General features: G+C 33.6%; 3 protein-coding genes across 3 annotated transcripts; 1 reads left to right on the top strand and 2 right to left on the bottom strand.

The window, feature by feature from the left end:
• Positions 1-106: 106 nt before the first annotated feature.
• LOC135794603 (uncharacterized) lies at positions 107-3558 on the bottom strand. The gene is made up of 5 exons (XM_065305937.1): positions 3182-3558; positions 2914-3122; positions 2677-2851; positions 2500-2583; positions 107-2305 (listed from the first exon to the last, which is right to left on the bottom strand). Exons 1-5 carry the CDS (start codon positions 3200-3202, stop codon positions 929-931), a joined length of 1866 nt encoding a protein of 621 aa, XP_065162009.1. The 5' UTR covers positions 3203-3558; the 3' UTR covers positions 107-928.
• A 325-nt stretch (positions 3559-3883) lies between these two features.
• Positions 3884-4519, bottom strand: LOC135794620 (E3 SUMO-protein ligase NSE2-like). The gene has a single exon (XM_065305955.1). It carries the CDS (start codon positions 4517-4519, stop codon positions 3884-3886), a length of 636 nt encoding a protein of 211 aa, XP_065162027.1.
• Positions 4520-5802: 1283 nt separating this feature from the next.
• LOC135794602 (sphingomyelin phosphodiesterase-like) lies at positions 5803-17231 on the top strand. The gene is given in 13 exon segments (XM_065305936.1): positions 5803-6156; positions 13320-13389; positions 13458-13606; positions 13788-13938; positions 14001-14171; positions 14235-14511; positions 14566-14644; positions 14703-15070; positions 15194-15423; positions 15426-15556; positions 15613-15772; positions 15775-15982; positions 16574-17231. Coding segments are annotated over 12 exon segments (2061 nt in total). The 5' UTR covers positions 5803-6156; positions 13320-13322; the 3' UTR covers positions 16644-17231.
• Positions 17232-17649: the final 418 nt, after the last annotated feature.

Here is a 17649-nt window from a genome sequence, read left to right as displayed (position 1 = left end):
TGCTACTATAGGCAACCCAATATACAGATTAACAAATCTACATTTAAAATACATGTTATGAAAGATTCCAAAGCAAAAGTTATTTTTTCACCAATTATACAACATCTAAGGATTATATGTATATTTGTCACAGTTACACAAGCAATTTATAATCAAATATTGCAGGAATAAATGAAAGTATTACCATGCATGCAGTGTTTCATTAGAGATAAAATTTGAAACTTAGAGATTTGAATGATGGCTGATGAGCAATTTGAAAATATACATCGAAATTAGAATGCATTTATGCCCTTGCTTTTTTCTATCTACCTATCTATCTATCTAAATAGTGTAAGAGTGTATTTACATTTTATGAGCTTTGGAATTCGTGATGTGTTTTTGGTCAACTTTTCAGCAACTCACTACAACCAGCTACATAGCTTGCTTAGTATGTATGTATTCGAATCGAATGCGTTGTTTCATTCTACGAGTACCCTACGTCATGTACCTGTACTTATTATGTTCTACGTCATGTTATATTTCCACAGTTAAATTGATCACAGCATTTTTTCTCAATATGGTGAATGAATACGCAAGATATTCCTATTAAATACTTCAATATGCGTTAGTTTATGTCACATTTACTTAGATTATTGAAAGAAGCCAATCAAAGCTTAAATTTAATCATTCACAAAGTTTTTCTTTAACAAAAGAATATTTTGAGCGCGTTTATAGTACCGTTCTAAAGTATTTCAAAATTTGGTAAAATTACACAAATAATTCAAAATGCGATAAATTGACAAAAAGCTATAAATTTGGAAAAAAATTTGAGTTTTGAAAAAGAAAAACTCCGAAATTGTAAAAGATTGTCACAAATTTCCTCTTCTAAAATTAAATATTGGGGTTTTTCACTTGTCATGTCTACAAATGGAAGCATCTTAATACATAACTAATCGTAATCATTCTTTTTGACATCACTTAAGAGAGTACATTCACCTAGAAGAAATTTCTTAACGTGATCCTCCATCTCCTTGTATTTGGTTGTGTCTATATCCGTCTTAAACCCTCCCTTCTCAATTTCATCCTTCTGAATCGACAGTTCCTCCGAAGAAACATTCAGTTTCTTTCCAACACTAAAACTAGCATCTTGTGATGAAACCAACGACTCTGAACAATCTGTCCCGCAGTTACTGCCAACCGCCGCTGTTTCAGTCAAGTTTATACTGTCCATCCACTCCTCAATTCTTTGGTTTTGGTAATTCGTTGCGCTATTCGTCAATTCGCTATTAGTAAATTCACTATGATCGCCCGATGATAACGACGATGGCTTACGTTCTAAAGATGCAACTGGAACCGGAACAACAGGCGCAGAAACAACAGAAACATCCGCTGTTGGTACAAGTATGGAACGAAAATCATCCGAACAACTTTTAAGTAATAAACTTTCATAATTCGCTTTCGACTGCGGTTGTAAACGCGTTGCAGCAAAAGTATGGGTAAGTTTAGTTTTATCGTGCGTTTTAACTTTATGTGATTTTTTATGTGAGCGTTCATTTGCAAAGTAAATAATCTCACCACCATTATTACCTCCTGTTGAAGGTGTACCTAAATCAATCAAATCATCTGTTTCCGTCACAGCGACAGTATTAACAGTTGCTGTGGGCACAACTGTCGGTGTTACAGGCACCACACGCACTGAACCAAGCTTGTTACTACTCGTCACCGGCTTGCGCAACTTACTACATTCTGTACTCATAAGATTATCGTTCAAGAAATTATTCGGCTGCACTTTCGCAACGTTTACAGCCAAATTCGCGTTTGCATTCGCTTCATAATCATGAATATATACCGGTATCGCTTTATTTTTACCTGCATCAACACTACTCACACCCTTGACGATCTGTAGCGTTGATCTTTCGGTAACTTTATTATTGCATTGCAGACACAACGAATCGTTTTGTGTTGCAGTGAGTGTGCTGGTGGTTTGTGTTGCGATTGAATGTTGCGATGTGTTGTGGATGATTTTCAGCTGGTTGGAGCAAGTGCAAGTGTCGCAGTGTTTTACACAGGAACGCTCTCTGGCGCGTTCCTCGAGAACTTTCGCCATTATCGCAGCAGAGACTATGTCAACTGAAGGCTCCGGTTCTTTTTCTTCGCGGGTTCTAGGTGGAGATTGCGATTTGGGCACGGAGTACACCATTGCAGTAGGGGGGAATGTCGGAATAGGAACTTTAATGCTTTTTATCTCCGGCGGCGTTTTCTTTTCGTCTGTTTTGCGCTTTCCGCCCATGTAGGTTGAGACTTTTGCTTGTACTTCATTTGGTAACTATAAAAACAGAAATAGAAAATGAGAGAATTTGAAATTTCTGCTTGTACATTGTTCAAACTAATACCGTATTTTAAATTTATGCAATGATTTACCGTTAAGCGATAAAGTTGCTTTAAAGAGCTATAAATAATTTCATGGTCAACTTCTCACAATCAAATAAATTAGACTAATAGTAAAAAAGTTATATTTACCGTATCAAACTTCTGAGAAACGAAATTTCCTGGTTTACACTGCAAAAACTGAATCGCCACAGAAACATCGTTCTTATATCGCTCCTAAAACAAACAAATATTAAAATTAATACTGTAACTGTCTTTTCTGTATTTAGTTAATTGTTTGCATAGTTAAAATGTATTTAATTAACTTACATTATCTTCAGTAAGTTTTTTAATGGTATAATTTGCCTCAGCTAGTTTGTATGATAAAGTAGCAACATCTTTAGTTAATGTGTTCTTATCAGTTTCACTAATGTCAACTAATCTTAAAAGTTTATCTTCTAAACCTTGATTTACCCTCTGTATTCTTCTGTGAGCATCATATAATCTGAAAGATAGCAACAGTTTTGTTATTTGATTTATTTAATTACACAGTAATTTTAAACATGCCTTTTGTACTTATCCTGCCATGTTAATAACTCATCATGTAATGCCAACAACTCCCCATTTGGATATTTATTTGCTTCATTTAAGAAGTTGGTCTCCATTGTAACAATATGATTGTGCTTCTCAAGAAGCTGCTGCTTCAAGTTTTCAATCTCCACATGCAGGTGGACATCATGGTCTAGTGTACATTTAGGACACACACAACCGCACTCCTTTAAAATAATAAAATAACAATTAAACTATGTATTTTAAAGAAAAAGATCATTCTTACTTTGCACTTTATGTTGGCCATTTTATAGATGAGAATATGTCCAATTTATGTTTTATAATTAAACATATGTTACTTGTAGTAGCTTAGATAGTTTTTGTTTATCTATGGAATGTTGTTGTTGTTAAATATAGTGCTGAATCGCTGCAATTGATGAGGAACCGAGGCCAAAGCATTGAGCGGACGCAATTTCGGTTGATTGCGAATAGTCGCGACGTAGTATGTCGAATTACTCATAGGTACACGTCGCCCGCACCGATGTGGAAACAGTTTTTACCATTTGGGGAAGGGAAATTTGTTAATAACAAATTGATGTGTGCGCAATTCCAAAAAAAAATACTACACTTTATTTACAAAACGTCATAGTGACGTTTAACTGGCCGGATCTGGGTACTTTTGTGCCTAGTTACTTTCGTGTTTAGAACTTTTCTATGTTATTCAAATTTGTATTTGTGTTTACTAAACTTAAATATTTAATGAAAACACATTTATTTAACATCTATAGACTAGGAAATCTATTTATAAATGTCCTCGGGAAAATATTAGCTTGATAACTAATGTAGTGTATACTTGGTTGCCTACATTAAAAACGCATCATTAGATTTATTTAAGAAAATTCATGTTCTTAGACCGATTCATGTTTTAAGTCAAGTATTACATTAAAATAATAAATTAATCATTATTTATTACAAATATTAATAAACATTAACCCTCTAAGATAGAAATAACACTGTCATTTGGATTAACTTCTTCAGTATTCATCATGGCAACAAACTTCTTTTTTAACTCAGGATCTCTAATAATATGTTCTGCTTTAACATTTTTATTAGAACAACCAATGTATGGACATTTAACTTTCTTTTTCAATCTCTTCCTGTAAAACTGTTTCAGATAATCCATGATAATATCATGCTCATATACATGATTGCAAACACTGTTCCTAGCAGGATCACAAATTTTATTCTTTGTGATTGGATCAACAGGAATGTAATCAACTTGTGAGAGAATAAAACTTCTATCTCCCAGTGCACTGTCATTGTTGGATTGAGTAGCATTTTCTTCATCATCATCAGAATCGGATTCTTCTTTATCTGGTATATTTTCCAGTGCTTGTTGGAAAAGCTCTTCTGTAGCTTCTTGTGATCCTGCTTCTGGAGGTGGCATTGCTTTTAACGCTGCCAGCGAACGTAAATGCTGGGTATTAATTGTATCTAATTCATTTAGAACTGATTCCAGCTCAGATGCAACAGAATTTTCACCAAAACTTGTCATTATTTGTTGGAATTCAAGAATTGTTAATTTCTGCTTTGCTAAAGACCCCAAAAACTCTTCTTGGTCCATATTTGACAAAGTTTACAGCAATATTGAATTAAATACAACCACAAAACCTCGAAAATTTTAACAAAACATTTGCAGAAAACATCAGACCGTTTAATAAATTGTGAGGTTATATTGATGCGTAGGTTGTCTGTCAGCGGTGGTGAAGGGCTTGGGTATTGGTGGGCTGGTGAGGTTGTCACTGTTCTGAGAGGTTGAGCTCGCTTGTAACGTGTCGATGCTTAGTGAGGTCGGAAGCGCGAGTGTCGTTGTGAGCTGCCGCTTCTCATGCGGACAGCTCCCTAGAGATCCTAGCACCCTAGGATCTCTAGTTGAGCATCCTTAGCGCGGTCAAGTCGGCGGTGCTCGTAGCCCCAATCGCCGCTAGAGGGCGCCGGAGCCAAGGGTGGCTTCAATATTGTCAGTGTTTGAATAAAACTAGTGGGAATAAATTTCAAACTGACTCATGCGCAACAACAAAAAAAAAAGTGTTTAAAAAATTAATTACAATAATTTTATATTATGAATCCGATAATATTTTTAACTAAATTTTATTGATTGTGTTGAATGCATTGACACTTAAACGGTGTTACAAAAACATGCGCATTGATAACGTAACGTAAATGATGAATTGGCACTATGCAGTTAATTAAGTTTTAATTAAAAACCGTGTAGATAAAAGTACTTGTTAATATACTGTGACGTACGCAGCCGATTAAGACCATTGTCCATTTAGCAATAATAAATACTATTCAAACTGAAAATTATTGTATTTAAGTTTCAATTTAACTGCATTTAAGTACATATTTTTGTTAAGGACAAATAAAACATGATTAAAACAAATAAATTCACAAAATAAAAGATTTTCATGTGATGAATTATAATGAGTGTGTAAAATTGCTATTTTAGACACGCAATATAAATTAAGACTATGTATAAACCGTTCCTAACTTCAAACAAGCAAAAAATAAACTTTTTCTTTAATTTCCTTGTAAATTAACACAATTTTTCATATTAACAAACCTTCTAAGTATTAATGAATAAATTTGTAATTATTCTGAGTGTTTCATTGCATAAAACAATTTACGCATTTACAATTTTCAGTCAAACGTTATCTTCGCTCCGCGATTAATCAATAACAAACATATTTATCTTGATGTCATCTGGACAATGTATTGGTCTTGGACTTGACGTATATAAACAATAACAAATATTCGTGCGTTCGGCGCGATGACCCAGATCGGGCCCGTCAGCAGGACACCGCAGCAATGGACAGCGCGTCGGATCGCAATGGCATCAAGGCATCAAGCATCAACGGAAGACGCGGATCGCGTGAGCGGAGCGCGGAGTGGTACCGGTACCACTCGCGGGACTCGCGGTACCGAGAAGCGGTTGTTCGGGGCATCGCCATCACGCCAGTCTTTCAGTAAAAGCTGCGGACGCTCGAGGTGCACGCAGAGCGCGTTCGTTCACAGCGCACCATAATCCACAACGCGACGTAAACTACAAACTTAAATTGTGGATACATATCTAAACCAAACTAAACAAATGCGTCGATAAAAGTGTTCCCAATTCGTAATCAATTTATATATTTAACCTGAAAACGTGTGAAGTGTGATATTTCGCAGTTTCTACGTGTGCGAAATAAATTAAAGAAATTGGTAAGTGAAAATGTTTCAAAGTGGCTAGTACAAAACCTGTACCTACTTAAGCAATCCGCTATCGATGTGCAAATGTGCCAATGTGCCAAATTTGTGGGTTATTTATAGATATTCATGAAATAATCAAACGTTTTCGCGTTTTGTGCGTTTCACGTTTCATTTTGGAGTAATAAAAATGTGATTTCTCTTAACTTTTCGCGCACACAAAGATGCGATGAGCATAAATTGCTTGATAACCTTTTTCCGTTGAAAACACGCGTAATTTATTGTTCAATTCACTTTAAATTCATTAATTTGTTTACAAACAATAAGAAAAACGGTTATTTCTCTAAACGCTTACATAAGAGTTCAAAATTTCACAAACAGTTAACTTCGGTAATGTTTTATTCAAAATTCGTGTTACTTTTATAACAAAAAAGATTCGACTTCGTGCTCATCACCAAACTCCTACTATATGAGAATTAAAAATTAAAACTGTACTTACTACGCAAATAGAAGTTTTTCTAAAGACTTTGTGTGTGGTTTTTATTCACCTCTGTGTACAATACGAAAATAATTATAAATTCTGCGCGTACAGTAACCGTTTTTAAAACGGTTGTGTTGTAGTCTTTTTTGCAAGAGTTTTTCAAGCTTAAGTCAAGTAAACAACAGATAACATGTTCATTAATATTCAGGGTGTGTGAATTCACACACGCAGCATCAAAATTATTTGTAATATGTGTGTATTTGTTGAAGTTGTGAAGTTTGTAGTTGGCCAATAATTGATAACGTGTTGTCGCGTCACATGTTATCAATATATTTTTTATTTACTGTTTTATCAAAGTTTTACTGTCGCAAATAAATTAGTGTTAATAATTGAGTTCATAATAATAAATTTAACCTTCAATGACACTTGAACGTTAATAAGTGAGATTGTAATTGTTGAAGTTAAGAAATAACTTGTCACATTGTCAAATTTATCTCTAATTATCACTTTTTTTGACTTTATAAATCGTAATAAGGAAATTAAGAAATTATTTACTTCTGCGAATTTATCTATTGTTTGCGGTATCTGCCTAGTGCATCGGCCATGTATGGTTGGATGCATGTGCGTTAGTGAATTAGTCACATCCTACCTGTGAAACTCTGAATTGCATTCACCTTGAGCGGTTGAGGAAGGAAATCAGACGGCAGAAAGTCTTGCTTAGAAATGCTGTGAATGGCGATAATGACAGATCAACGCCACACGCATGACAGCTGTTACAGATGGAATCTGTGCACGAGTATAGTACAATGCGTTTGTTATGGAATTAATTACGATTATGTTCTTAATTAGTTTTGAGGCAATTTAATTGCTATTAACATATGTTCTTTTATTGAATAAAATTGATTTTGTGAATTATGTGGTAAAAGAAGAAGTTAAAGAGGTTAAAAACGTAAAATAGTGCAGAATATTACATAACCATGTTTAACCTATGCAACCATTGCAACACGTGCAGGTTTTCATGTTTGTAGAACTATGAATCTATAGAATTAACAATATTTTGTTTTCTATGTAGGATATTAAAGGCAATTTTAATGAATTTTTGTATTTTTCATTATTTATTCAATTTATTCTTTTAACATAACCTATATGAGCAAAAAAATGATATATAAATGTAGCAGATTATATCCCATTAGCTGTTTAATAGTATTTCCTATTTTTGATACAATAAAATGCTTCTAAAGCTGAAAATCATATCAAATTCCACTGCAAAACATTTTTTAACCTTATATTAAGTTTATTTGCTTAAATAACTTTAATTTGTTCAACGAAAACTTAAAGTCTTAGTCATACACAAGTATCTAGCAATCTAGCAACTAGATTCCACTTGGTCACGTGTGTAAGTGTAAATAGAAAGTTACAACTTCATTCCACGTCTTCCACGTCTATTCTTTGCCTCTTCGATACATTCAGTGCATAGATGAGACACGAGCCTCCAATAAAATAAATGATCCATAGGCGAAAACTTGATGCACTGTTGTAGTCTACCGATTTTGTATTGATTAAGTAAACTCTACAACACACTATAAACTTGTTGTATGTCTACAAAGTATAAAATACTTATAAGTATGCAGGCGGCATGCTCATTACCAAACTTGCTCATTCCTCATTACTCAGTGAATGGTATCAGACACTGCCATGCACATGCAATTGAGGAATTATCAACCGGCGCAATTTGTTACGTAAATGAGTGTATAATAATGTGTGATTTTATGTGATTGTCGCAATCTGGTTCTAAGTTTTGCAATCAATGGTGTGTCAAGTTGTGTTAAATTATGTTAAACTGGCGAGGGGAAAATATGTGAATGATTTAAGTGGAAAATGTTGCTTTGAAGGCAACCTGCATGGAATGGATATTGCGTGGAGCAAGAAACAGTGATTGTACGTTTAATAAATAATTAATAATCGTAAAGTATTGATTGGACTAATCAATATCTAGGAAAGTATTTTAAATGAAATAATATTATTTACAAGGACTTTTAATGACAGTAAAACAGAATTTTTAATATAATTTTAATGTTTAAAAGATAAAATGCATATAATTAATGTTTTATTGTTTATAATAACAAAATATTACGATTTTTCTAACCATTTTTTAGTTTTTGTTTATTTTATAATAGAAATTCACCTAAAATTTGTTTTATTTCATTCATTTCATTTATATAAATTAAAGAAAATAATATTTTAAACTAAAAATTGCACTATGATTAAAAACTAGAAAGAAAAATGGTAAACACTGTTAGAATTCACCGCGAACTTTCAAACAATTATAATACCTACCTACAATGCAAAGTGTACACAAATAATATGTAATTTCATGGCAAGTTCCAAGAAAATTAAGATTTTCCACAACATTGCATGAAGTAAAAGTAACGTTCCTGCTTAGTTTTCTGACTAATAATTAAACGGTTGTATGAAAATTAACCAGCGAATTTCTTCATTTTTGTCAGTTATGGTAGTTTAGTATCTACCAGCACTACTACTACCACATACTTAGACATTTGAATGATTTGGCAAGATGAATTGGCGAGCGTGCGCGCATCGTGCGCGAATTAAACGCATTCCACTTTCGCGCCAATATCGCGCCGCAGCACGCTCATGGTGAATAATGGCAATCGATAGAAAATTAGTGCAGCCGAAGTGGAATATAGCATTGGCAAGTGTGTTATTCTGTTGATAAGTACTTTCATACTTTTTACGATGAAAGTAATCAAGAAATCATGAAATAAATAGCCTATTTATTCAACAATTAGATTCATACTTGTCATTATGTTGGATTAAAGAAAAGTTTACTTATAATGATTAAAATATAGAAAATAGTTGAGTATGTTTATATTGTAGACATGTAAAGTAGGAAATTTGTTCATTTTAGTTTATAATTAAAAATTTAGTTCATTTTTGGCAATTTTTTATTGTTGGGAAAATTTTATGCGATGAAATTTTATGCTATTACTCATAGTTTGCTCTAAAATCATCTTAATGTGTATTAATGATAGTGTTACTTAATTTTGACGTGGGATTTTGCCGACCTTGAATTTTTTGTTCTTTGTTGTCGCGTTTGAATCAATTTTAATTAGAATTGCAAGCAATTGCAAACAATCACGTCCACAGGTGTAGTTTTTCTAACTTGTCATGCTGTGAATAATTTAAAATGGCCATAGCAACAGCCACGGAAATATAAACACATTGCGCATGTTTATTCAACTTTTGCTTATTTTGTTTCAAAGTAATATTATTTTGCGTAGATAAGTATTCACATAATATTTTTTGCAAATGATAAGACGCTAAAATATTAGGTTAAAATTATTCTAATAACGCCATTTTGCTTTGTCAATTGTACACGAGTACACAGCGCCCCACATTCAGCTTTCTCATAGTTGACGATGTTTTACAGACACGAATCGATTTATTAATGAAACATTTACGATTGCTTCAGGCACCTAATTCCTAATTGAATGACATTGTACAACCAGAGCAATTTACTGGTAATTCCAGTAGCAAGATGGTCGATGGTCGATGGTCGAGTTATCGTTGTAACTTCTAGATGTTTGTGTTACGCTAGGAAGTCGGTCATTGATCTTCGGATTTACTTTCTCGTTTTTAGAAGAAACAAGAAGTTCCTAACAACACACGTCAATAAATTCTATTCAACGTGTAATTTCAAGCAAATTAGCAGTCATTTACTAAAACAACAGAAAAACACAGACTTCCTACACTACCTCAACTGAATTTTAATACACAGAAGAATTTCTAAATAAATAAATTTATTTCTATTTATATTGATAATAACATCATCTGGTAGTGTCAATAAGACACATAAAGTGTGCGTCTGTTCGGTCGAAAATATCGCCAATCAACCTTGACATTATTTTTTCTTATTCGTACAGACTACGAGAGAACCGTTACGAAGAATTCCCGTCTGATGACCCTATAATATAGCGACCGCTTTGTCGTGTACTTTGTTCGTGTGCTAAAGCCAGCCAAAGTCAAAGTCAAAGAAGCAAAAGAGGCGAAAAGAAATTTTCGAAAAGTTCGCCTTAAACGTGAATCATGTGAAAATACACGAATGTGAGTCAGCCTGTTGTTCAAAAAATTGTTTTTTCCAAGAGGTGAAGACTTTTATAGCACCTTAATTTATTAGGCATCAAATATGCCATTAAAGAAATATTGGTAACCGGTAACCTTAAACTTGACCTCAAAGATACAACATTTTCACATGGTTATTATTTAATTAGTTGAAAATTGTTTGAAAGGCGTTATTATTTTTGGGATAAAATCAATTTTGTTGTAAATTGAGACTTTTAGGCCGTGGAATTATGTTTAAAGTGTTTTAAAATATAGAAAGGTTAAGTTTGAGGTTAGGTCAATGTCAAAAATTACTAAAGTATTACTTGACGCACTAAATTAGCAGTAAAACAGTGCAATTTGCATTTTATTATAAAAAGTGTTATAAGTATTACAAATAATCAAGTAAAGTATTACATCTACTAAAATTTAATTAAACAATTACATTTCTATCACAAAAACAAATGAATTTCAAGTCCGAGATAGTAAAATAATAAATTAACTATTTATTTCTGAATTTAACTGAATTTATGTTTGTTCTTCACAATATTAATACATATATGAATAAAATTTGTTAGTGTAATTCCACATGAGCGTAACTAGTACGAATTTCTTTTTTCGAATGTAGAATAACAAATTTCAAGACGTACCACCAATCTAAGCTAAAAAAGAGTTTCAAATCGTACGATTTCAAATAAAAGAAATGTAGGTTGACACAATGACATAATTATTCCGTGCGCGAATAGAGAACACAATATCTAACTAATGCTCATTTCAATTTACTGCTTCATTCTATGCCGAACGCATTCTCACATTAAATCATATAATAATAGTATTAGCATACTGCGATAATACCTAGTATTACGTTTTTAGGTTTTATTAAATTACCACTCACTCCAAAACTCAAACAATTACACTAATAAACTTAAATAAAATTTTGTTTAAATTATGTATGCTATACATATGTGTGTAATATCATTTCCGGTGTTTTGTGTTTTCCGGATCTTGGTGTTTATTGTTGCGTAATTTTCAAACGAGTAAATTAATTTAATGCTCCAGAGAAGAAACAAAAAACGTCCAGCGGTCATTATCATGATCATGAATCACGCGCTTTATGAACATCCCGACGATATTTTCCATGCAGTTCACGCCACACGCCGCACGCCGCTTTCTCCTGTTATTAACTTTACTAATGCACTCAATGTCAATGTCTCTCATGTGCGTGCCACCACGAATGCATCTTTCAAACCATTCAAACAGTTTACACGTGTGTTCTACCCAATGCTGTGATATTATAAACTAGCAACAAGAAACTAACCTCAAAATTTATTCATACTAGTGCTGCCCTCTGTGTATTACTTGAGTATAAGTGAAATTTGAGGTTAGTTTAATTAAAAAATAATATTTTATTGTTTGCAATGTATTTTAATATAGAAACCAAACAAAACAAAAAACATAAAGTAGCCAAAGTCAGTCAAAGAATGTTGTATGCATGACCACTACAACTACAAATCAGTAAGTGTAGTGGCACGAAGAATTTGGGGTAACTGTAAATTCGAAAGTGTGAACATATATGCATTCGGTATCTTCGTAATCGTTGATATAATCAATCGATTGAAGTTTTTTTCCGCGTTAATTAATATCATCAATATCGTATTTTATTACTTGTAGAATAATAAATTATTAGTCATCATTAATATTAACATTTGCTTTATAATGCCATGTGAAGTTATGATGTGCATCCAGCAAAGTTCAAACACTATCAATAATGCAAAATGACAAGATAAGAAATATCGACTGACAGAAGCAGTCGAGTCGCGAATCGTAGTCTTTAATTATTTATAGTTGATTAGTTATCGATTTCTTATCGACATTAGGTTGATATGACTAACGTTCACAAGTCCGTTCAATATTGTTTCTGTTCGATACGCTTGCAACACGCTTCATGTCCGCCTTTCTCATCATTTATATTCAATTAGGAAACGCTTTGACTTTATTTTTAACCTGGAACTTGACAGGACGTTTCTAACACGGATTTGCAATCATTATTAACTATCAAGAGGTATGATTAGTAGTATATTGTGTTGCATACATTAAATTACGCCCTCTATGGTGAAAAAAATCATTTAAGTGAGTTTTAAGGTTAGTTAAATGTCAAAATGTCATTTATTAGCACAACATAACCTTAAACATGAAAAAAGATGATTGTTCTTTTGTAATTAACCTTGTTTATGTTGTAAAGTAAAAAATGACCTTTCTTTTCCGGTGAACTAATGAATACGCACAAGAAATGAGAGAAATTTCGAGGTCCGAAAAAATTACGTGATTTTTTATTACATAATCATTAAGTTATACGAGCGGCGATCTTGGAACTTTCTCCATCCATAAAATGGGTAATAAGCGGCAACATATAAGTAACACGCATTTCTGAAATTAGTTTAACCGTTTTAAATGATTATTTAATCTAGTAACATCAATTTTCAGCTCAATATCAACTTTAATACCTTTAGTTTACGTTACATACGACTTTCTTCAATTGTTTATTATTCAAATGTTGTTTTTCTTTTGTTTCTAGATTATGAAATATATAGTTACGACATTATGGATACAATTACTAATAGTAGTACTGGCAGTACGAGCAAAAGGTAATAATGTCAAATTGTAATCATTTTGATGATTTTCCTCGTGCTTAACATTCTGTTTCGAATTCAAGCCGTTCCGGTGCTTATCCAGGGACATGACGGCGAGACCGACGAATACAAGGACAATTGGAACTACAAGACGGAACCGCATCGGACGCCATTGTTGTCGAATGTCGTAAGAAATCACACGAAGCCGGCTAAAGCCACAGTTTCATCTAGTGTAAGTAGGTATATTGGTATTCATTGCAGCAGTGTTACGCAATCATTAAAAAACAACTAGAAACAATAAAACAATATGGCGGATGAGAAGTGTAACCGGAAATAACTGCACATATTAAAATATTTCTTTGTTATTTATACTTTGTAATGACATAAATCGTAATGGAATTGATTCCTTTCAGGGCAGATTATTGTCGCTGTGGGAAAGGGATGACGCGACACATTTACCTAAATTCGTCGACAAGGCGCTCAAACTGCTCAACCTCAAGCAAGTGGCTTTCGAAATCGAGAATTCGCTGCTATCGAAAGTTTCGTGCACCGCATGCAAAGCCGGTAATTATCTTAAACAAAGCAAAAAATACGAAAACATTCTACGCATCATTTATTTATTCCAGGCGCCGGACTTCTTCAGCATTACATTAGAACCGGCAAATCGGACAAGGAAATCATGAAAATGATTTATCAATTCTGCGTCAATCTCAAGATTCAATCATCGCGTGTTTGTGAAGGTGTGACTGAACTTTTTGCTGGGGAAGTTATTCAAGTACTTGACAAAGTACAATTAGGTAAGTTAACCTCAAAACAAGTTTTGTAGATATTAATTGAGGTTATGTTGTTTTTACTCTTAGGACCTGATGAAATCTGTAGTTTTGTGATTGGCGATGGTTGTGGAGACGTTTATAACCCTTATCACGAATGGGAAGTGATGTTCCCACCTGTACCCAAACCGGAAGTGACGGAATCTCGTGTTCCGGAAGAAAACGCGCCATCGTTTAAAGTTTTACATTTGTCTGACACTCATTATGATCCATATTACATGGAGGGAAGTAACGCTGACTGTTCGGAGCCTTTGTGTTGTCGCTTAACAAATGGTCCAGCGGCATCAAAAGATCAAAAAGCCGGAAAGTGAGTTTTTTACGTGTAACAACTGACAGGATGTAATATTACTGTTCATTTAAGGTGGGGCGACTACAGGAAATGCGATACACCAAAAGTAACAGTTGACAATATGTTGAAACACATTCAGGATACGCATACTGTGAGTTTAATTAATTCAAACAAAAAATAACCTAAAATAACATTAAAATTATTTTCAGGATATTGATTATATTATGTGGACGGGAGATCTGCCGCCTCATGATGTATGGAATCAAACCCGTGAAGAAAATCTGAAAATAATCCGAGAGACAGTTTTGCAAATGGCGGAGCGTTTTCCGGGTATACCAATATTCCCGGCTTTGGGTAATCATGAATCTGCACCGGTGAATAGCTTTCCGCCGCCATTTGTCGACACACCCGACAGTGCCATTTCGTGGCTGTACGACGAATTAAACGAACAATGGCGAAAATGGCTGCCAAGTTCGGTCAGCAATACTGTCCGACGCGGCGCTTTCTATTCCGTCTTGGTCCGCCCTGGTTTTCGGCTGATTTCGCTCAACATGAACTACTGTAATAACAAAAACTGGTGAGCGCGCACACAACTCAACTATAATCATACTTATTATATTATTGGTCACAAAAAAATTAACTTAGTTTAGTTTGGTTCAAGTCCAAGAGCCCAGTTAATGTTTAATGCGTGCGTTTGTAGGTGGTTGCTGTTGAACAGCACTGATCCGGCAACGGAACTGCAATGGTTTATTTATGAACTCCAATCGGCCGAATTCAACGGCGAAAAAGTCCACGTAATCGGGCACATTCCGCCCGGTCACTCGGACTGTCTCAAGGTCTGGTCACGGAACTACTACGCCATTATTAACCGTTATGAGGCGACGATCACCGCGCAATTCTTTGGCCATACGCATTACGACGAGTTCGAAGTCTTTATGACAACAAAGATCTGAGCAGGAGTATTAACATTGCTTATATCGGACCATCGGTGTCGCCATACTATGACCTTAATCCCGGCTACCGGATTTATTATGTTGATGGGGATCATGAGAAAACAACCAGGGTAATCATTTTGTTTTCATCTTTTATAATAAATTTATAAATTCTGTATATTTTTAGGCTGTAATTGATCATGAATCATGGACGATGAATCTGCGTGAAGCGAATTTATACGGATACCCAATCTGGTTTAAATTATATTCAGTACGACAAGCCTTCGGTATGGAAGCATTACGACCAAAAGATTGGGACGAGTTGATCGAGAAAATGTCGAATGAACCGCAGCTTTTGACTTATTCTATAAATACTACTACAAAGCGTCGCCAGTGCGTCCCGGCTGCGACAATGAGTGCAAGAAGCGAATACTTTGTGATCTCAGATCGGGACGTTCACACGATCGGAAGAATCTCTGCCAAACGATTGAATCACGTATTGACACCACGACAAATGTCGGATGGAAGCAATGGTTATATAATACTATTACAGTATCGTAAGTGCTTTTGCTGGTAGTCGCATGCTTTCTTTTTATCTCATAAGGTGTAATTATGAATGTAAATATTCAATTGGTTTTTTGAAGATTAAGTAAGAAGAAAAGATCTAAATCAAAGTTGAGAATTTTGGTTTTTAACTTTAATTTAGATCTTGGGTCGTTTACTACTTAATAATTGCTTTCTTTTCTTCTCTAGAACGGTGGAATTATTCTTTTAACGAGATGTCGATCCACGATTTTATAATTTTGACTGAGATTGTGTAATATGTGCCATATTGTTTATATATTAATTAAACTATGCTTGTTTGATGTGGGCGAACGGTGCAATCAATGATTGCTTTAGTAATTTTAGTAAAACTTAGCAGTTATTTCAATTGTATATATTTTAAGTAAGGCTTCAACATTTATTGATGGAATATTTTCTTATAGTATGGTTTAAACAAAAGGTGTTGGTTTTATGGTTTGGTTAACACACTATGATGAACATAAACATGGTTTTCTAAGGTGAGGTACTACTCTGTCTATTAAAAACATGTATTTTATGATTTAAAATGTTGATGTCAATGTTATTTGTTAATTATTACATTTTAGGATGTCGATGCTCTGGTCAATCCCTAGACTAACGATACAACTCCCAAAATATGTACTTGGATTAGGATAATGTTAATGCATGCAATACAATAAGAGATTCTTGTAATACTTTAAGACACCGGCAAGAAACGCTGTTTAGTATTTATTACTTGTTTTGTTTATAAATATTAAACAAACTTTTATAAACCCAAGTCTCAAAATTAGGATTAAATTTTCGGAGAAACACAGTTTGTGTGTGTGTTTTAAAGTTTCAAATCAATTTTTACTTGCAAAGTTGTACTGTAAATAAATAGATTCACAGCTGATAGATAATAATAAACTTTATTATTAATATATTATTATATAGAGTAAATATGCAATTATTTTAAATGTTTGTGTAGTATTCAATCTCATTTAGTTGTGTTTGTTTTACTTGCGAGTATTTTTAAGCAAATATTTGCAATTTGTGGTGTTTTTAACATTTACTGCGTTGGTAAAACAATACAACTAAAACTTACTTGATTATTTATAGTTAGTGTGTAGGTTTTTACAATAAATTTTAATTTATTTATTATTTAAATAACAATATCAATCTGCAAATTTGTACATTAATAATGGCTGTGTATTTTTGATAAATGAAATCGAAATACAATAAAATAAAACAATATGTGTAACACGACACCACTCAACTAAACTTTATCAACATATTCTTGTAACTGCGTTGAAATTCGCAAACAATCAACTATTGTGTACCAAATACTGTCACTGGTGGCGTTGTAGTCGCTTTTTTTCCTTTTTGACAGCATTAGCGTCGCTTGTTGAATATTTGTGTAGTAAAACCGTTAGAAAAACGTTAGTGATTATTATTCTAGAATTGCAAATTATATTTTGTGGTCAACAATGCCTAAAAGTGATTGTGAAACTTCAAAAACAAGTGAGTACTTACAATTTTTTACCTTTTTACCTTCAATTATCCGTTTAAAACGCTTTGTCGAATACAAGAGATAACAAAAAAATCTATATTTCATGCGGATTCGTAATTCGTATAGAATATAATGCAAAAACGTCAGTAACCCCAAATCGAAGGCATGATAGAC

Source organism: Atheta coriaria, unplaced genomic scaffold (assembly GCF_025399875.1).
Source record: "Atheta coriaria isolate IRGN ID8LTWV9N9 unplaced genomic scaffold, Caltech_Dcor_3.1 hic_scaffold_6_pilon, whole genome shotgun sequence".
NCBI lineage: Eukaryota > Metazoa > Arthropoda > Insecta > Coleoptera > Staphylinidae > Dalotia > Dalotia coriaria.
This window is presented reverse-complemented; position numbering and strand designations above follow the sequence as displayed.